A 21,063-nucleotide genomic window follows, 5' to 3' on the forward strand; every position below is an offset into this window, starting at 1 on the left:
CTTTCTGGATCTATGAGTGAGACGTGCCTGCTAGCTTTCTCCAAGAGGCAGGCAATATTGGTGGACATAATTTTTCAAACTAATTGAATCCTACAACCCTTTTTTTTTTTTTTTTTTTTTTTTTTGAGACGGAGTCTGGCTCTGTTGCCCAGGCTGAAGTGCAGTGGCGTGATCTTGGCTCACTGCAAGCTCCGCCTCCCGGGTTCTCCTGCCTCAGCCTCCTGAGTAGCTGGGACTACAGGTGCCCGCCACCACGCCTGGCTAATTTTTTGTATTTTTAGTAGAGACGGGGTTTCACTGTGTTAGCCAGTATGGTCTTGATCTCCGGACCTCGTGATCCACCTGCCTTGGCCTCCCAAAGTGCTGGGATTACAGGCGTGAGCCACTGCGCCTGGTCCTACAACCCTTTTTAATAGGTGTCCTTCATGATAAATGCTTTTAGAAGCATGCATTGGTAGAGTGGCTTTCAAATTGTGGTCCTGGACCAGCCATGTCAGCATCACCTTCTTAATTTCTTCCTTAATTTCCTCATTGACCCATTGGTCATTCTGGGACATGTTTATAATTCCCATGGGTTTCTTTTTTTACAGCTTTGAAAGTTTCTCTGGGTATTGATTTCTAGTTTTATTCCATTGTGGTCTGAAAAGATACTTGACATGATTTTAATTTTTTTTTTTTTTTTTTTTTTTTTTTTGAGACTGAGTCTGGCTCTGTCGCCCAGGCTGGAGTGCAGTGGCCGGATCTCAGCTCACTGCAAGCTCCGCCTCCCGGGTTTACGCCATTCTCCTGCCTCAGCCTCCGGAGTAGCTGGGACCACAGGCGCCCGCCACCTCGCCCGGCTAGTTTTTTGTATTTTTTAGTAGAGACGGGGTTTCACTGTGTTAGCCAGGATGGTCTCGATCTCCTGATCTTGTGATCCGCCCGTCTCAGCCTCCCAAAGTGCTGGGATTACAGGCTTGAGCCACCGTGCCCGGCTGATTTTAATTTTTAAAAATTGTTGAGATTTGTTTTTTGGCCTAACATATGGTCTATCCTGGAGAATGTTCCATGGACTGAGGAGAAGAATGTGTATCATGTAGCGGTTGGATGACATGTTCAATAGATGTTTGGTCTACAGTGTACTTTTTTTTGTTCTTTGAGACGGAGTCTTCCTATGTCGCCCAGGCTGGAGTGCAGTGGCATGATCTCGGCTCAAGGCAGCCTCTGCCTCCCAGGTTCAAGTGATTCTCCTGCCTCAGCCTCCCAAGTAGCTGGGATTATAGGCATGTGCCACCACACCCAGCTAATTTCTTGTATTTTTAGTACAGACAGGATTTCACCATGTTGGCCAGATTGGTCTCAAACTTCTGACCTTAAGTGATCCGCCCGCCTTGGCCTCCCAAAGTGTTGGGATTGCAGGTGTGAGCCACAGCGCGTGGCCTACAGTGCACTTTAAATCCAATATTTGTTGATTCTTTTTTGCCTAGGATCTGTCTAATGTTGAGAGCCTGATGTTGATGTCCCCAAGTATTATTGGCCCCTTTATTATTATATAATGATCTTCTTGTCTCTTTTTACTGTTTTTGATAGGAGTGTTGCTTTTGGTTTCCATCTATATAGAATATCTTTTTGTATCTCCTCGTTTTCAGTCTATGTGTGTCTTTACAGGTTAAGTGAATTTCTTGGATACTTTTTCATGTTTTCCTGATAGTGATTATCGTCTTCACTTCCAGATGTAGGACTTTCTTAAGTATTTCTTGTAAGGCTGGTCTTCTAGTGATGAATTCTCTCAGTTTTTGCTTTTCTCGGAAAGAATTTATTTCTCCCTTATTTCTGAAGGATAGCTTTGCTGGATGTAGTATAGTTGGCTGGCAGTCTTCTTTTTTTTTTTTTCCAACACACTGAATATATATCACCCCATTCTCTCCTGGCGTGCAAAGTTTCTGCAAGGAAATCTGCTGTTAGTCTAATGGGGATTTTCTTATATGTGACTTGAAGCTTTTCTCTAGCTGTTTTTAGAATTTCCTTTGTATTTGACATTTGACAGTTTGACTATAATGTGGCTTGGGGAAGACCTTTCTGGGCTGACTCTATTTGGGAATCTTTGAACTTCCTGGTTTTAGATATCCGTACCTCTCCCCAGTCTTGGAAAGTTTTCAGCTATCTCATTACATAGGTTATTAAGCCTTTTCCCTTCTCCTTCTTGAACTCCCATAATACCAGCATGTATTCTCTTAATGTTTTCCTGTAAATCTTGTAGGCTTCTTTCATTCTTTTTCATTCTTACTGCTTTTTTTTTCTCTGACTAGGTAGTTTCAAATGACAGAGATTTTTCTTCTGCTTCATCCAGTTTGCTGTTAAAATTGTCTATTGTATTCTCTCATCTATTGAATTCTTCAGCTATAGGATTTCTCTTTGGCTCTTTTTTATAATTTCTGTCTCAGTTTAATTTCTTGTTCATATCATGAAATTGTTTTCCTGATTTTGTTGAATTGTCTATCTGTATTTTCTTGTTTCTCATTGAGTTTCCTTCAAAAAAAATTATTTTGAATTCTCTTTCTGGCAACTCATGGTTTCCTTTTCATTAGAGTCTGTTCCTAGAGAGTTAATATTCCTTTCATGATTTCTTATTTCCTTGCTTTTTCATGTTTCTTGTGTCCCTTCATTGATGTCTCTGTATCTGGTAGAACAATGGCCTCTTTTATACTTTCTTCTAGATTGGCTTTCGTGGAGAAAGACTTTCACCTTACTTGGGTTTTAAGGTGCCATTTGGGAAGGGAACCATGACTTTCTGGATAGGAGCAGTGATATTGTTTCTGTACAGCTTCCTCACCTCCATGAAATGTTGGCAATAACTGGGTGGCTTAGTGGCCTCAGCTCTGGAAGTTTGTGCCAGCAGTGGTGTACGTTTTTAATGTCCTTGGTGTCAAGGGCTTTTGGGGTCCTGCTATTCTTGTTTTTCCCACAATAGGGGACTTATCTGAAGGGATCTTTCTGGGTGTCAGGTCTGAGATGGTCTACAAGCAGCTGCTATGGTGCTGGGTTCCAGCTACAGGTACTCAGAGTAGCTATGGGACTGGGGTCCTAGCCTTAGGGTCTTGTGTGCCTATCATGGTATCTGGCCTTGGGGTGCAGGTTTGCTCTCTGTGGTGGATCTGTGATCCTGAAGCACTCCTAGCAGCTTAGGCCCACAGGGCCAGGTTGTAGCTGTGACTCCACCCATGGGGTCAGGGCACAGTCCTGGCCTGACTCCAAGGAAGAAGTACTCTGGAGGTTTGAGCCTGGGAAGCAGGGTAGAGCTGCACTTCAGAAACCTGAGCCAGTAGGGAGGGCTTAGTGTCTTGAGGGGATGAGGCACTGTGTAGTGGTAACTCTGGACCCTGGGATGGTGGGGCCCGGCAGTATCCCAGACCCTGTGATGCTGAGCGAGGTGGCAGCAAGGACCCCAGAATGGACCAGTCCAGCTGTCATTTGGGCTCTGGAGGACAGGGAGGAGGACAGCAGTGACTCTGTTTCCTGGAAAGAGTGGTGACTCTGCAGCTCCAGGGAGCAGGTGCTGGAGCTGTTTGCCTTGTGGGGCAGGTGCCTCAGCTCAGCCCCTGCCCTGTTTCCCTGGGACGTGGAGTACAATGTCAGCTCCTCCCCATGGTGCATGGCTGATCAGCTTGGGCCTGAGGGTTGTGACTCTTCTGGGTGGCCCAGGCACTGTTTCCTTGGGATACAAGGTATCTCTTCAGTGTAGGTGCTGGGATATGTGACCATTCTGGGCATTTCCCAGGAGGCAGCGCACTGCTTCAGCTTAGGCAGCAGGGAGACAAGGGTGCCCGGAGAGGCCACAGTGCTATTTACCAGGAGGCAGGGTACCGTTGGGTGCTGGGGCAAGGGCCAGGAGAGGGGCTCCACCTCCACCAAGCCCTGCTGGGAAGGGGCTCCGCCTCCACCAAGCCCTGCTGGGAAGGGTGTAGCAGCTGCTCGCAGCTGGCTTGGGGATGTTGGGCCACCAGGTTTGGGTAGTTTGGAGGCAGTTTAGCCTCAGGGATGAAGGGGAGCTGTGACCACTTTCCCCCGAGCAAGACGTACTGCAGCTGTAGTTCCAGTCCCAAGATGACGGAGTATAGCCACCCCATGGGCCCAACAGACGGGGCCCAGTGTCAGCTCCTTCTGTGTGGGAGCTCAGCTGCGAGGACGCCAGGGGACTCTAGTGGTGAGGGCTGTGGGTGTCCAGAGTGGTGGTGGGAGCTGCTGCCATCCTCTTGCTTACCCCTCGCTGTAGGGAGAACCTCCTCCTGGGACCCATTGCATCCCAGCTGTGGGGGGATTGCTGGCAGCCCAGCGTTTTTTTTGTTTGTTTGGTTGGTTTGTTTGTTTTAAGATGGAGTCTCACTCTGTCGCCCAGGCTGGAGTGCAGTGGCTCGATCTCGGCTCACTACAAGCTCTGCCTCTGGGGTTCACGCCATTCTCCTGCCTCAACCTCCCGAGTAGCTGGGACTACAGGCGCCCACCACCACGCCTGGCTAATTTTTTATATTTTTAGTAGAGACGGGATTTCACCATGTTAGCCAGGACAGTGTCTATCTCCTGACCTCATGATCCGCCTGCCTTGGCCTCCCAAAGGCTGGGATTACAGGCTTGAGCCACCGTGCCTGGCCCCCAGTGTTTTCTTTGGGCTGTATTTCATCGTTTTTCTACTCACCAAGGTGTGCCTGTCACTCCTGTGATGCCCTCTGGAGCTCCCCCTCAGTTATTAACACGTAGTTGTTCGTTACTCTGATTGCCTTTGTTGTAGGGGACAGTTGTGAAGGGCTACGAGTCAGCCATCTTGTTGATGTCATTTGTATTTTCTTGATCATAGAAGAATATGAAGAAAATAACTGTTTTTAGGATATGTCTGCTTTTTAAGACTTTGAAACAGCCACAGATGTTGAACAGTTCACATTTGCAACCTCCATTTGCAGAACTGTACAGTTTGTTCCATAGGGAACTGGAAATAAATAATACATCTCTCATTTTTTCTTTGTATTCCCAGAAAATATTTACAGATTTGCAGACTGAAGGATTCCCTGTAATAGAGACCAGCACCCTGACTGAGGAAGGTGTTATTAAAGTTAAAACAGAGGTCAGTGCTGCCTTAAGTCAGGTATCAGTCTTTTTACTATCTCTTGTTTGATTCAAGTCAGTCATGGGGAGAAAATAGTTTTCTTTCTAGACATTATTACACGTGGAGCCCTCGCAGTAGCGAGGCGGGTGGCGTGCGAGAGCGAGGCGTGAAGACAGACCCCTCTAAGACCCACTTTCCCTGCGCCCAGTGGACAGTGGGGTTTGAGGGGATGCTTTGCTGTTGTCACCTCAAACAACTTTACCCTAAAGCAGCTGTTGTCTCTGGCCTTCTAATATTTCAGTAGCAAGTACAGTGAAAATTATTTTTATGGAACCTGTTCAGACGTAGAAGGGAGAAAAGTCTGAAAAGCAGAACAGCTTTTGCAGGAGGCAGTCCGCTGCTGGATTTCACGTGCTGTCCTAATTACTTTCTACTTCATGTTGTTTTTATCTCAAAGAAAAGGACACTCCTGGCCGGGTGCGGTGGCTCGTGCCTGTAATCCCAGCACTTTGGGAGGCCGAGGCGGGCGGATCACCCGAGTTCGAGACCAGCCTGGCCAGCGTGGTGAAACCCCGTCTCTCCTAAAAATACAAAATTAGCCGGGCATGGTGGCGCATGCCTGTAATCTCAGCTACTCGGGAGGCTGAGGCAGGAGAACAGCTTGAACCCGGGAGGCAGAGGTTGCGGTGAGCCGAGATCGCACCACTGCACTCCAGCCTGGGCAACAAGAGCGAGACTCTGTCTCAAAAAAAAAGAAGGTGCCGGGCGCGGTGGCTCACGCCTGTAATCCCAGCACTTTGGGAGGCCGAGGCGGGCGGATCACAAGGTCAGGAGATCGAGACCACGGTGAAACCCTGTCTCTACTAAAAATACAAAAAAAAAAAAATTAGCCGGGCGCGGTTGTGGGCGCCTGTAGTCCCAGCTACTCGGGAGGCTGAGGCAGGAGAATGGCGTGAACCCGGGAGGCGGAGCTTGCAGTGAGCCGAGATCGCGCCACTGCACTCCAGCCTGGGCGACAGAGCGAGACTCCGTCTCAAAAAAAAAAAAAAAAAGAAGGCGCTCCTGATGCCGTGGTCGCACCCAGGGATTTAAAAAGAAGGCGCTCCTGATGCCGTGGTTGCACCCAGGGATTTGTTGCTCGGGTTAGAGTCCTGAGGGGCAACATTGCCTCCAGTTTGTGAAGGGCAGTTGGAGGGCGCCCTGCGCCTGTGCACGGGGTCACTGTGGTGGGAGTGAGGCCCAGGCACTGAAGATGCATCTTCCCTCAGGGCCGCTTCCGCCTGGGCCTCAGAGGGTGTGGCCCCTACATGTTAGTTACCTTGAGGGAAAAGTCTCAGTGGCTCTGATCTGTGGCTTCTCCTGGAATCTGCAGCCGGAGGCTGCTGGAGGATGTGTTTGTGACTGCCTTCTTTTTTACATTATTAGGCTTGCGACAGGCTTTTGGCTCATCGAGTGGAAACCAAAATGAAGGGAAATAAAGTGAATGAGGTGCTGAATAGACTGCACCTGGCTGTCCCAACCAGGAGGGACGATAAGGTAAGGCGGCTCCTGGGACTGCCGTGGGCTCTGCGCTGTCAGCAGGTGCCATCCATGTGCCTTTTCCAGAAGCCTCAGATCCAGCTTCACACACTCGCAGGTGGATATCGTGGGTGGGCCTCAGTTTCACCTCCTTGTGTACAGTGAAGGATCAAGAAGGTGAAGAAAGTGCAAAGCGCCACATGGCGCCCGTTTCTCACTGCATGACACGGTCGTCGTTTATCCTTCCAGAAATGTGTCTGATATAGAAGATTAATTTCACTGCATGACACGGCCGCCGTTTATCCTTCCAGAAATGTGTCTGACATAGAAGATTAATTTTTAAAAAGTTCTTTAAACACAGATGGAAATCTGTTTCATTCTTTAATTTTTCATTTTTTTGGCCGGGGAGGTGGCTCACGCCTGTAATCCCAGCACTTTGGGAGGCCAAGGTGGGAGGATCACTGAAGCCCAGGAGTTCGAGACCAGCCTGGGCAATGTAATGGGACCCTGTCTCTATAAAAAAGTAAAATAAAATAAATTTTCATTGTTTTGTCCATTGTGGATGGGCACACGTCGTTATGTTGTGTCTTCATGTTTTACTGCAAATGTGTCCACACTTCACAGTGTGGTGTGGACAGCATTCCTGTCCCACAGACGCCTTCCTGGTGTGTGCTCCACTGACACCGGAGGCTGTGTCCTTCCCTCTGTTTGTGTCCTTGACGTGGTCGGGCGCTCACTCTGTCAGTCTTGTGGTGTAAAGATGGTTTTATTGTTGTGTGTTTCTGTAATGATGGGTGCGGTTGAGCTTGTCTGTCTGCTTATTGGCCTTTTCAGAGTTCTTTGGGCTGTTTATGTTTTTCTCACTGATTGGTTGTTTTTATATTACAAAGGTTGGATTCTTGTTAGATACACTGTAAATTTTTTTTTCTCTTTTTGTCACTTGCCTTTTTAACCTCAAATATGCTGTACATTTTTAAACTAGTAAAATATATTAATATTTTATTTCTGGCTCTTTGGGTTTGCATTGTACATAGAAAGGCTTACCGTTCGTTCCAAAGTCATTTTAAAAGTATATTTTCTTGCTGGGTGCAGTGGCTTACGTCTGTAATCCCAGCACTCTGGGAGGCCGAGGCAGGTGGATCACCTGAGGTCAAGAGTTCGAGACCAGCCTGGCCATCATGGTGAAACCCCATCTCTGCTAAAAATACAAAAATTAGTCAGGCATGCACCTGTAATTCTAGCTACTCAGGAGGCTGAGGCGGGAGAATTGCTTGAACCCGGGAGGCGGAGGTTGCAGTGAGCCGAGATCACTCCATTGCACTCCAGCCCGGGAGACAAGTGAAACTCTGTCTTAAAAAAAAAAAAAAAAATTTTTTTTTATCCTTGCATTAAAAATTAGCTTTTTTTAGATAGTCTTCACCATGTCTTGAGTTGGTTCTGTTGTGAGGGTGGAGGTTGCACTCCGTTCCAAGTGGTCGGCATTTCTGACCTGAGTATTGGAAATTTTGTCTTTCCCTTGAATTCTTATATGCACTTGAGTTTATGTCTAAATTTCTTTCATTTGTTGATCCAGTGTTATTTCTTACCACTTTCTTCTTCCGTAATTTTTCACGATAATCATGATTTCTGTTTTTCCTGGATAAACTTTGGAATCACTGTGTGGAGTCCTCCTGGTCTCTGCGCAAAGTGACCCCGAAACCCTGTCCTTGCCCCTAAAATAATCTGTTGGTTTTAACTGGTCTGGGTATGGTTTTCCGTACCCCTTACACATAGGGAATTTGTTTCTACCTTTTCGGCTTTGTAAGTTTCTCATTCAGCAGGCATTTCACATAAATACTTTTTGTGGTGTCTTCTCAGGAGAGGCCTCCTTTCATCCCTGACGGAGTGGTGGCTCGCAGGAAGAGGATGGAAATTGAGGAGCCCAAGAAGAAGAGGGTATGCGGCCAGAGCTCTTGCCCGGTGTTCTCATTGGGGGAGGCAGGCTGTGTGTGCATGTCGCGGGGGCCTGGGGCATCGAACAGGAGGCGCGGGTGCCCAGGCACCGGCCCCATCAGGCTGCGGACACAGCAGTCAGTCCCCCTGCAGAAGCCCCTCTCATGGAGCTCTTTGGCTTGAGGGAAGATGGCCATGAATACAATGCATGAGTAGGATGGACAGTCCACAGACGGCCAGAAACAGCCTTCCTACCAGAACCCAAAGGCGGGCCCCACAGGCACTGAAATAAGAAACAGCCTTCCTGCCAGAAATGGAAGGGGAACCCCACTGATACTGAGGGGATTGGAGAAAAGATTGTTTCGAGTGACAAGGGGCAGAGCATTTCTGGATCTGAACGGCAAAAGGAAGCTGATGATAATTTCTCTTTCCATTGCAGGAACGAGATCTTGAGCTGGAAATGGGAGATGATTATATTTTGGATCTTCAGAGTAAGGGCCAGAGTGGGATCATTATTATAAAATGCCAGTTGAATGTGAAGTATTTCAGAAAAGGGGGGAAAGACTTTAATGAGTAAAAGCGTTTCAGCCTGTTTGTCAGTTTCAAGATTAAAAGTTGCATCCTGAGGGCCAGGTGTGGTGGCTCACGCCTGCAATCACAACACTGGATTGCTTGTGCCCAGGAGTTTGAGACCAGCCTAGGCAACATGGCAGAACCCTGTCTCTACAAAAAATACAAAGATTAGCTGAGTGTGGTGACATGTGCCTGTAGTCCCAGCTACACGGGAGGCTGAGATGAGAGGATCACTTGACCCTGAGAGGTCGAGGCTGTAGTGAGCAGAAATTGCACCCACTGCCCTCCAGCCTGGATGACAGAGCGAGAGACTGTCTCAAAAAAAAAGTTGCATACTGATAGCACTCAGTGGGAGTTCTTCTGTTGTTTCCTGTTGTTTTGGGACGGTGGGGTGACTTTTGCAGCTTTCTCCGTGTGTGGGTGTTGAGTGAGGGTGATGTGGGAGTTGTTTCCTGTTGTTTTGGGGCGGTGGGGTGGTTTTTGTAGCTTTCTCTGCGTGTGGGTGTTGAGTGAGGGTGATGTGGGAGTTGTTTCCTGTTGTTTTGGGATGGTGGGGTGACTTTTGCAGCTTTCTCCGTGTGTGGGTGTTGAGTGAGGGTGATGTGGGAGTTGTTTCCTGTTGTTTTGGGGCAGTGGGGTGGTTTTTGTAGCTTTCTCTGCGTGTGGGTGTTGAGTGAGGCTGATGCTATTGGTGCTGCTGCACGTGGAATTGCATGTCGTGCTCTCTTCTGCGGTGGAGTTGCTGACTTGCCGTCAGTCACAACTCATTTTGCGCACGTAGTACTTGAAGATATTAAAAACTGCTGTAAATGTAACCACCGTTTTTTTAACTTTAGAGTATTGGGATTTAATGAATTCGTCTGAAAAACATGATAAGATACCAGAAATCTGGGAAGGCCATAATATAGCTGATTATATTGATCCAGCCATCATGAAGGTTCGTGTCACTTTTTAAATCGTGGATTGTTTTCCTTTTTGTCATAATATTACTGCTGGAAGATAGCAGCACAGCTTCTGGGCCTGTCCCCTCGATCCTGACTCTGCCCCCTGCACCTCTTCCCCACCCCGAGACTGGCAGGGATGGGCTCTGCTCTGCTGGGCCCTATTCCTTGGGAGCTCTCCTCTGTCACATCTTTTTCCTGCCTCAATCCCCTCCCTACATGCTTTTTCTTAGCATATAAATGTCCACAAGTTTTACTCATCCTTTTAAAAAACGAAAACATACTTAAACCGTGTCCTCCATTAGTTGTTATCCTGCCTTCTCAGTTGAGCTGTGTGAAACATGCTTTATATAATACTTGCCCTCTGCATGTCCCACGTTTCCACTCCTTGGTTCCCACAGGCCCTCCATAATTGAATTTGCATTTTCAGTCTCATGGTCTCTGTGCTTCCTGTGCCTCCATAGCAGACTCTGGGATAGCAGATTCTGGGGGCAGCATCTCAATTTCATTGATGCTGGAGGAGTGGCCTCAGGGCATCTGCTCTCGCCACTGCTGGGGCCCCCGTCCAGCCCATGCCTTCACTGTCCCTGCAGTGGCCGCCTGCCTTCCCAGCCTCTTCCCCTCTGCAGTCCGCGCTGCTGGGCATGAGAAGCCTTGAGACTCCCCTCCTCCGACACAGCTGTGCCCGTGCCATCCGCTTCCACGAGGCCTGGCCCCCCAGCCTCACCCTCTGCACTCCTGGCCAGAGTCTCACGCAGGCACGTCTGCCTGTTGGGCTCCTGACTGGGTTGCTTCATTAGGGTGTGATAAACAAGCATGTATTTTAGTTTTCATTTTTGTCTTATTTGTATCCAGTGATGTTGTATTTGGGGTGACATTAGAACGGATACATGGGATGTGGCACAAATTCAGTTTCTCAGGACTGAGTTCCTTTTGTGTGTCTGCTGGGTGCATTGGAAGTGAAGGAGGCAGTCTCTGCACATTTTTAGCCTTGGAATTTAATTGTTTTACAAAAGGGAAACGGTGCACAGCGGTTCCTGCTGGCAGCTGGCGTTCACGTGGTCTCCATTTTCTTCACAGAACCCTCCCTGTGAGGTAAATGGCACGTAGGCAGGGCCCAGGTGGGACTGGACCAGGGCAATCGCTCTGTCTTTCGAGGCAGGGAAACATAGCTCATATATACACACTGCCACACTCACTGACTTAGGGGTTTTCTCACTGTTAATTTTGTTTAATTACAACTCTATTTTTAAAGAAATTGGAAGAATTAGAAAAAGAAGAAGAGCTGAGAACAGCTGCTGGAGAGTATGACAGTGAATCTGAGAGTGAAGATGAGGAGATGCTGGAAATCCGACAGCTGGCAAATCAGATTAGAGAGAAAAAGAAATTGAAAATTCTGGAGTCCAAAGAAAAGAATACACAGGGACCCAGGATGCCGCGAACTGCTAAGAAGGCAAGTTTGTGTCTTTCCAAAGAGGTGTGATCTCGTTTTTGCAGATTGGATTCCTGTGTGATCATTGCTGAATAACAACTTTCCACCCATTCATGGCCATAAGATTGCACATTCTTGTTTTATTGGTTTATGGATTTGCAAGATTGCTCACGTCCTGATCTTTCATATTCTTTACTGTGTCCTTTCTTGGTGATTTTCAGCTTCGAGTTTGGCACTATTCTAGATCCAGTCTTTTTGCAGTTGTACAGATTAAAACTGTAACTTAAGATTCACAGACATTTAAGGCTATCAGTTAACATTTTCCTGTCCTTTTCTCTCTCTCTCTTTTTTGCGGGGGTGGAGATGGAGTCTTGCTCTGTTGCCCAGGCTGGAGGGCAATGGCACAATCTCTCCTCACTGCAGCCTCCACCTCCCAGGTTCAAGCAATTCTCCTGCCTCAACCTTCTGAGTAGCTGGGATTACAGGCACCTGCCACTACGCCCGGCTGACTTTTGTATTTTTAGTAGAGATGAGTTTCACCATGTTGGCCAGGCTGGTCTCGAACTCCTGACCTCAAGTGATCTGCCTGCCTTGGCCTCCCAAAGTGCTGAGATTACAGGCATGAGCCACCATGCCCGGCTGGTTTTCTTGTTGTTTAATTTCTTTTTTTTTTTTTTGAGACGGAGTCTCGCTCTGCCACCCAGGCTGGAGTGCAGTGGCCCGATCTCAGCTCACTGCAAGCTCCGCCTCCCGGGTTCACGCCATTCTCCTGCCTCAGCCTCCCGAGTAGCTGGGACTACAGACGCCCGCCACCGCGCCCGGCTAGTTTTTTGTATTTTTTAGTAGAGACAGGGTTTCACCGTGTTAGCCAGGATGGTCTCGATCTCCTGACCTCGTGATCCGCCCGTCTCGGCCTCCCAAAGTGCTGGGATTACAGGCTTGAGCCACCGCGCCCGGCCTTGTTGTTTAATTTCTGCATTAAATCTGGACTCTTTAGCAATTTACAGAAACCTGTTTAATTTCTGCATTAAATCTGGACTCTTTAGCAATTTACAGAAACCTACAAAAGGCAATTTATTGGCTCTGTGGCAGGGTGGGATGGGGGGAAAAGAAAGCCCACATGCAGGGCGGTTAACATGTCACCAGAGAAGTCACTTGACATTCAGGATGCCTCTCAATGGGTCTTCCTGTTTGAACACACAGTTTTCATATGGTGGCAAGTGACTCGTTATGGCGGACTTGGACATTTTTTTACTTTTCTGGGAGGGGCTCAGCCATCTCTGGGAGGAGAGAGGTTGGTGCACTGCCTTTGCCTTAGGCCGCCTCGCTAACCTCAGCTTTAGTGTCTCACCTCCGATGGAGACGGTCACTCTCCCCCGTGTGGTGGAGAAGAGCGGACAGACATAGAGGACACTCTCCCGCCGTGTGGTGGTGAAGAGCGGACAGACGTAGAGGACACTCTCCCGCTGTGTGGTGGTGAAGAGTGGACAGACGTAGAGGGGACACTCCCCCCCATGTGGTGGTGAAGAGTGGACAGACGTAGAGGGGACACTCCCCCCCATGTGGTGGTGAAGAGCAGACAGACGTAGAGGGGACACTCCCCCCCATGTGGTGGTGAAGAGCAGACAGACGTAGAGGGGACTCTCCCCTCCGTGTGGTGGTGAAGAGTGGACAGACGTAGAGGACACTCTCCCCCGTGTGGTGGTGAAGAGCAGACAGACGTAGAGGGGACATTCCCCCCCGTGTGGTGGTGAAGAGTGGACAGACGTAGAGGACACTCCCCCCCATGTGGTGGTGAAGAGTGGACAGACGTAGAGGACACTCTCCCCCGTGTGGTGGTGAAGAGTGGACAGACGTAGAGGACACTCTCCCCCGTGTGGTGGTGAAAAGCAGACAGACGTAGAGGACACTCTCCCCGCTGTGGTGGTGAAGAGCAGACAGACGTAGAGGATACCTGATGCTTCCCATGGCAATTGCTCCGTAAATGTTAGTTTCCGTGGGATTTAATTGAGCTTTCCAAAAACATGAAAGCAAGGCCCAGTAAAAATTGCAACTTCTAAAATAAGTATAATTGTTGCAAAATATATATACATATATATTGTCTTTAAGTTTTTTTCAGCATTTCATCAAACTAATTTAAAGCAAATATTTCTTTTTTTCCTTTTCAGGTTCAGAGGACAGTTTTGGAGAAGGAGATGCGCAGTCTTGGTGTTGACATGGACGATAAAGACGACGTGAGTGTGGGGGCGGTTCATGTGTTTATGTGGCTGGATACACCTTTTTAATAAAGAAAACCGGCCGGATGCGGTGGCTCATGCCTGTAATCCAGGCACTTTGGGAGGCCAAGGCACGCTGGAAGATCATGAGGTCAGGGGTTCGAGACCAGCCTAGTCAACATGGTGAAACCTAGTCTGTACTGAAAAAAAGTACAAAAAATTAGCCGGGTGTGGTGGTGCATGCCGGTAATCCCAGCTACTCAGGAGGCTGAGGCAGGAGAATTGCTTGAACCCGGAAAGCAGAGGTTTCAGTGAGCTGAGATCACGCCACTCTACTCCAGGCTGGGTGACAGAGTGAGACTCCATCTCAGAAAAAGAGAAAAGAAAGGAAGGAAAAAGGGAAGGAAAGGAAGAAAACAAACCAGGGTTTTGGAAAGCCGTGGGAAATGACAGCAAAAGAAATGAGAGCTTCCAGTTTTCGTCTTTTGAGATTTTCTGGCCCTGGGGCTGGGTTGAGGATTCCCTGACCCTGGGTCTGGGCTGAAGTGGTGGGTTGAGGCTGCACTCCAGCCTGGGCGACAGAGCAAGACTATCTCAAAAAAAAAATAAAAAGCTTCACAGCCCACAGGAGGCAGCTCTCTGTGTATCCAGGGTGTGTCCACAGCAGCACCAGGCCGCGCGGTGACGTGCCCAGGGTGTGGCTGCAGACCCCGTCCTCTAGATGTGCAGTCTGCAGTTTCTGTCTGACGGTTTCTGTCTGATGGTTGTCCCTTTGTGTTCATATCAGTAACCCCCAAAACGGGACGATGAGGGACAGAGCATTATTTATGTCTGAAATACAAATTGTGATGCTATACTCTAATAATCACTTTTAAATGAGAGTTCTAAGTTTCTGTAAGTGGAGTTAAAATCAGCTTTCTTACATAAAGCAGCTTCTGTTAAGCGAATAAGAATATTTGACCAACAATTAATGTGAAATTGTTACTAATGTGAACTTGAGATGGTGTCACTAATATGAAAATATGTATTTTCAAGATCTTTAGCCCATGTGGTAATGGTTCAAACACTCTTCTCCTCCCCTCTTGCTGGAGTGACCTCATGCCTGTTGCTGAGCCCGGGAGCGGGGCCGGGGTCCTGAGCGCTGAGCCCGGGAGCGGGGCCGGGGTCCTGAGAGCTCAGCGTTGCTTTCCCTGCTTTGCAGGCCCACTACGCAGTCCAGGCAAGAAGATCCCGGAGCGTCACTAGGAAAAGAAAGCGGGAAGACTCCGCTCCCCCATCCTCTGTGGCCCGGAGTCGGAGCTGCTCTCGAACTCCACGTGACGTTTCTGGTCTTAGGGATGTCAAGGTCAGTCTCTGTGTTGTGTGATGTGATAAAATGACAGCCTCTGTTGTTTATTGCACAGGGTTCAGGGCAAACACCAGCAGTTGCCATTTGCAGGAGCTATGGCAGGGGTTGTGTGCATTGCCTGCCCTTGTTTTGTGGCATCCTTTAGAGGAGAGCATGGGCCAGGGTACAAGTGGACGCCCCTGGACAGCTGCCCCGGATGGACCCCTCTGTGGCACTTTCCTTTTGCGGAGGGTGGCCAGAGCATGGTCTGACAGCACCGGCAGTCTGGGCTCAGGCCCCGCTGTCTGAAGAGGGCCAGGAAGTGGCCACTGCTGAGCACCAGGAGACCTCAAGTCCCAGGAAGCCCCCCGTGGGAGGAACAGCCAGAGGGAACTCCTGGGTCGATTGGCAGGTGATCCTGCTCATCCTTAGGTTGCAGAATTGTTCCCCCCAGGTGGAGAGCTTGAGTCACATTTAGTTCATTTGTAATGTCTTTTGGCAAAGACACTTTAGATGTACAGTCTCTCTTGGTGAAATGTCCTTTTATTAAACACAACAACTTTTAGTTTCAACATTGTGGCAATGGAGATGCAGGAGAAAGTCTGTGTGTAAACTGCAGTCTCCTTCATAGAAGCCTGAGCTTCACTCCTCTGTGCCGTTGCCATCTTGAAACCTGGCTGTTAATATTGGCATTACCACTTGTCAGTCAGACCTGAGCAAAACAGGTTCACGGGCCTGAGTCCTTAGGTTGTATAAGAGGGAGTTAAAACAGATGTGTTCTGACCTTCTAGGTCTAAAATGTAGCTAGTCCTGGGTGTAAAGCTTGTCCTAGGTATGATTTTCATCCAGTCTTTATGCAAAAATATTCATTGAGTTCCTGCAGATACCGTGCTGGGCTTAAGAGAAAAGAGATGTAGGCTGGGCGCGGTGGCTCAAGCCTGTAATCCCAGCACTTTGGGAGGCCGAGACGGGCGGATCACAAGGTCAGGAGATCGAGACCATCCTGGCTAACATGGTGAAACCCCGTCTCTACTAAAAATACAAAAAAACTAGCGGGGCGAGTTGGCGGGCGCCTGTAGTCCCAGCTACTCGGGAGGCTGAGGCAGGAGAATGGCGTGAACCCGGGAGGCGGAGCTTGCAGTGAGCTGAGATCCGGCCACTGCACTCCAGCCTGGGCGACAGAGCCAGACTCCGTCTCAAAAAAAAAAAAAAAAAAAAAAAAAAGAAAAGAGATGTTACAGGGTCTCTTCACTGAACAGACTGGAGCCATTAAAACGGATTGTTACCCAGTAGTTCAAATTCAGAATGGTGCCGGGCGCGGTGGCTCACGCCTGTAATCCCAGCACTTTGGGAGGCCGAGGCGGGCGGATCACAAGGTCAGGAGATCGAGACCACGGTGAAACCCCGTCTCTACTAAAAATACAAAAAATTAGCCGGGCGCAGTAGTGGGCGCCTGTAGTCCCAGCTACTCAGGAGGCTGAGGCAGGAGAATGGCGTGAACCCAGGAGGCGAAGCTTGCAGTGAGCCGAGGTCATGCCACTGCACTCCAGCCTGGGGGACACAGCGAGACTCCGTCTCCAAAAAAAAAAAAAAAATTCAGAATGGTAAATTGGTTTTAAGCCATGAACATACTTCATCTTTTCTCCTCCTTTTAGATGGTGAAGAAAGCCAAGACTCTGATGAAGAATGCCCAGAAGAAGATGAACCGGCTGGGGAAGAAAGGGGAGGCAGACAGACACGTGTTCGATACGAAGCCTAAGCACTTGCTCTCTGGGAAGAGGAAAGCTGGCAAAAAGGACAGGAGATAGTATCCGTTTGATTGTGGCTTGGCTAGACTGTTGCTCTTTATTTCCTGGCTTGGCACAGTGTGGTTTCATGAAATTGGAGTTCAGTATAAACTGAAAAAGACAAAATAAGTAAAGCACTTGTTGCTTTGCCGAAAACTATGGTTAACCCTATATAGATGTGGGAAATTTTTGTCACTGCATAATATTACAAATATTTTGAGTAGACAATATTTCTACATTTAATAGAGTATCAGTTGCTTCAGATTTTCAGAACTGGTAAGATTTACTGGTGTAACTGGGTTGTTCTTGATGGAGAAAAACCTTATTTTCTTTTGTTAAGAGTTTGGGAGCAAACATGTTTATGAATGTGTCGGAATCCGTGCTTAAAATACCCTCCTAAATTATTTTCTACTCTTATTGTACAGTGTCTCATTGTAATCTGTCTTCAATTATTTTATCCAAAATAAACTTCCAGAAGAAAGTAGTTTTAGGCCGGGCGCGGTGGCTCAAGCCTGTAATCCCAGCACTTTGGGAGGCCGAGATGGGCAGATCACGAGGTCAGGAGATCGAGACCATCCTGGCTAACCCGGTGAAACCCCGTCTCTACTAAAAAAATACAAAAAACTAGCCGGGCGAGATGGCGGGCGCCTGTAGTCCCAGCTACTCGGGAGGCTGAGGCAGGAGAATGGCGTAAACCCGGGAGGCGGAGCTTGCAGTGAGCTGAGATCTGGCCACTGCACTCCGGCCTGGGCCACAGAGCGAGACTCCGTCTCAAAAAAAAAAAAAAAGAAAGTAGTTTTGATTTACTTAGCCATGTTTTGGTTCAGTTATAGTCACTATTGATTTGACCAAATAAGAAGGCAAAAAACATATGACATTTCTATTTTGTTTTAAAGCAAAAATACTTTTGGGGGAGTAAAGTGTTGCTGGAGGCATTAGGCAATTAAATATGGGCATTCTCCTATTTCTGTGGCCTGTCCCTGAAGTATATATGTTCAGTAAAACACAGAAACACCCCCAATACCATCTCAGAAGCACCTGCCGGGGAGCGTTGGGATGAAGAGCTGTGGGGTCGGAGGGACTCGCCCAGGGGTCCGTGTGCTCCTGGAGCCCTGAGGACACACAGGGATCCGAGAGCCACCACAGATCAGTTATCAAGTCGCAATCAACATTATAGCTGAGGAAAGGATTTTAGTTGGTCACACTTTTGGATTACATGTGGCAATTTTCAAAATTTACCAGGTCTGGGCCAGGCACAGTGGCTCAGGCCTGTAGTCCCACCACTTTGGGAGGCCAAGGTGGGCAGATCATGAGGTCAGGAGTTGGAGAGCAGCCTGGCCAACTTGGTGAAACACCATCTCTACTAAAAATAGAAATATTAGCCGTGCGGTGGTGATGGGCGTCTGTAATCCCAGCTGCTCGGAAGGCTAAGGCAGGAGAATCACTTGAGCCCAGGAGGCGGAGGTTGCAGTGAGCCGAGATCGTGCCATTGCACTCCTGCCTATGTGACACAGCAAGACTCCGTGTCAAAAAAAAAAATTTACTAGGTCTGGTTTTTGAAATTCTTTCTCTGTATTAAACACCAAAACCTAATATGTAGTTACTTTGTGTTCAACAACAACAGTATGTTTTAAAGCAAGTATGTCTTTATTTGTAAGCATGTTACTGAAATGTAATCAAACGAACAGAAGTGGATAAATGTCGAGTCACTTGGCTGAGACCATACACATCTTCTGTACTGCTCGTATTAGGAATGTAATATCTGTAAGTCTAAATTCATTTGAAAGGTGAACTTAAATGCACATCGCCAAGGCTTAAGATGCAAAATTGAATGTGTCTTTTTTAAAAAATGCAACCTTGTGTTGCACTTGGAAATAAGTGATTTAGAAAGAAACAGATGGAGCAGAGACCCCTCCTGACTTTGGAGGCTCGGATAAAGCTGTGGGGAGGCAGCCTCACGGTCCAGCCATGCTAGTCCACTTTATTCCTGAAAAGTGATCCCTCTTTATTCCTGAAAAGTGAATGTATTAAATACAAATGCAGACGCTTCAGGTAAAACCATCATCTGTCATCAGGAGATGACGGCCTGGCAGGGGAGGAGTGGGTTTGTCATGGGCTCTCAGAGCAGCATCCGCCTCCAGCCTCCACGGCCGTGGGCTTGGTGAGGGTCTTCCACATGACCCCCTGGCAGGGCTGGCCCTGACTGCGTCAGAACTCTCAAGCTCTCCCCAAGACTTTCAGGATCAGCTGCTGTTCATTGACCAAGTGCTTATAAAATGGAAACTGGAACAAGGGAAACGTTAAATTTCCTCCGTGCCACCAGGCAGATGAGAAATATAGAAATAAAGGAAAGGGAAAATGAAGACATGACAAAGTTGATGAAAAGGAAATGAGTGATTTATAGCTGGTGGGCAATCACATGCCCCTTTCACCCTGTGTTGGGTGTGGTGTTGCCTCGATGGTGTGTCTGCCTGCACTGAGAGCATTCCACACAGCTGACTCGACCTCCCGGCCTCACACTCTGTGTGAAGCTCCACAGACTGGGTCACATCATCCAGGTGAGGCCACCACCGGTACAGAAACTTCTCGGCAATGGTTCTTAGCCAGGGGGTGACTTTGACTTCGCCCCGGCCCCCTCTCCAGGAGTTCCCGCAGCTCCTCCTGGGACACGTAGAGGATGCTTTTCTTTTCACTGGGATCTAGGTTCACGGTGACATTTTTCCTCACAAGCAAAAGGTAACAAATGTCATGCTGTCCCCAAATTCTGTCTGATTTTGCCTTGTGGTGATAGATTGTCATGAACACAATGTCCTCTGGAGAAATCTGACAGAAATTGGTGCAGTGTTAACAACACACATGTAAAACAGAATTTACAGAAAAATAGAGAAAATAAACACGTTGTTTTCCTCAAAGAAAATGAACACTTTCTTTGGTAATTGATAACTTCCAAAACCTCAATTTTAGCTAAGTAAATTTTTGTGGACTCAAGTCTGAATGATAAACTGGCTTTGGTTTCTTGGTTCCAGTAAACCTGTCTGTGTAAAGAACTAACCCTGTCACACACACATCCTCAACAGAAAATCCCATAGAAACCGGCCAGCACTGTCAGGAGAACATCCGTCCTCTCTTAAAGATGTTCTTGAATGGATGAATTTAACACATGCCCACAGGATCCTGGACATTCTTTCTAGTGGACACTTCAATTTCCTCTTTGGTGTGTGGCCAACAGATTCCTGCATAGTCTCAACCCTGCCTGGGACACACACAGACTCACACTGCCCCATCTACAGCTACATTTCACGTTCCCATCCACAGCCCATTCACAGCCCCATCCACAGCCCCATCCACAGCCCCATCCACAGCCCATTCACAGCCCATCCACAGCCCCATCCTTCATCCTCACGGTGCTTCATGAGGCCAGCAGCACAGATCCAGCCTGGACTTTGTTCAGCTTCTGCCCACTGCCAACCTGGACTCCCGTGGACACAGCTGTGACTGGGTGCTGTGTGTACCTGCTCCCCAGGAATTCCCAGCTCTGCTTGCAGATGCCTCTGGGCCGCCCGCCTCACTCCGATGGCATCGTTTTCTTCCAGTTCTGCTGGGTTGTATAATGGGTGGCTACAACGGGAGTTGGTAAAATACCCTGGAAAAAAATGCATGGGAATATCCCTCTTTATTCCTGAAAAGTGAATGTATTAAATACAAATGCAGACGCTTCAGGTAAAACCATCATCTGTCATCAGCAGATGACGGCCTGGCAGGGGAGGAGTGGGTTTGTCACGGGCTCTCAGAGCAGCATCCGCCTCCAGCCTCCACGGCCGTGGGCTTGGTGAGGGTCTTCCACATGACCCCCTGGCAGGGCTGGCCCTGACTGCTCCTGCGGCCCTTCCTGCAGATGTGCACACACATGTCCCGTGGCACTATCCCAGTATGTCTTGGGAGAGGGACTGGTTCCCACTCCGTTTTGTACCCACAGAGGACCTGAGATGCCATGGGATGGCAGGAGGAGGTGGTGGGGCTGCGGGGTGGGTGGCTGCAGTAGCTGGGCTGAGGAAGCTGGGCTGCACTTGGAAGGTGGTGATGAGTGAGCATGGTTTCATAGGAAGACTCTGCTGGAATACCTTTGACCAAGTTTTCTTACTGAAAGATTCTACCTAATTTACTCAAGTAACAGCAATGGTGCTATGACGGGAGGTCACACTCTCCTCAGTAAATCTCTGCTCCCTGTCGTTCCTCAGACCCTCAGTGCTTCCTTGGGTC

The 21,063-nt window shown here is 48.3% G+C and overlaps 1 protein-coding gene and 1 pseudogene across 2 annotated transcripts in view; one reads left to right on the top strand and one right to left on the bottom strand.

The window, feature by feature from the left end:
- GTPBP4 (GTP binding protein 4) overlaps positions 1-17,675 on the top strand; it is a 29,941-nt gene extending 12,266 nt beyond the window's left edge. The window contains exons 9-17 of one of the 2 annotated variants that reach the window (XM_045361805.3): positions 5,006-5,095; positions 6,503-6,613; positions 8,453-8,530; positions 8,967-9,018; positions 9,937-10,037; positions 11,297-11,494; positions 13,642-13,707; positions 14,891-15,034; positions 16,672-17,675. In XM_045361805.3, coding sequence (XP_045217740.2) covers positions 5,006-5,095; positions 6,503-6,613; positions 8,453-8,530; positions 8,967-9,018; positions 9,937-10,037; positions 11,297-11,494; positions 13,642-13,707; positions 14,891-15,034; positions 16,672-16,824 — 993 coding nt within the window. In that variant the 3' untranslated portion in view covers positions 16,825-17,675. The remainder of the gene's footprint in view (positions 1-5,005; positions 5,096-6,502; positions 6,614-8,452; positions 8,531-8,966; positions 9,019-9,936; positions 10,038-11,296; positions 11,495-13,641; positions 13,708-14,890; positions 15,035-16,671) is intronic. The other variant, XM_005564496.5, reaches the window with a different exon arrangement.
- A 762-nt stretch (positions 17,676-18,437) lies between these two features.
- Positions 18,438-20,594, bottom strand: LOC123566888 (isopentenyl-diphosphate delta-isomerase 2-like; annotated as a pseudogene).
- Positions 20,595-21,063: the final 469 nt, after the last annotated feature.

The sequence above is a fragment of the Macaca fascicularis genome, chromosome 9 (assembly GCF_037993035.2).
Source record: "Macaca fascicularis isolate 582-1 chromosome 9, T2T-MFA8v1.1".
Taxonomy (NCBI): domain Eukaryota; kingdom Metazoa; phylum Chordata; class Mammalia; order Primates; family Cercopithecidae; genus Macaca; species Macaca fascicularis.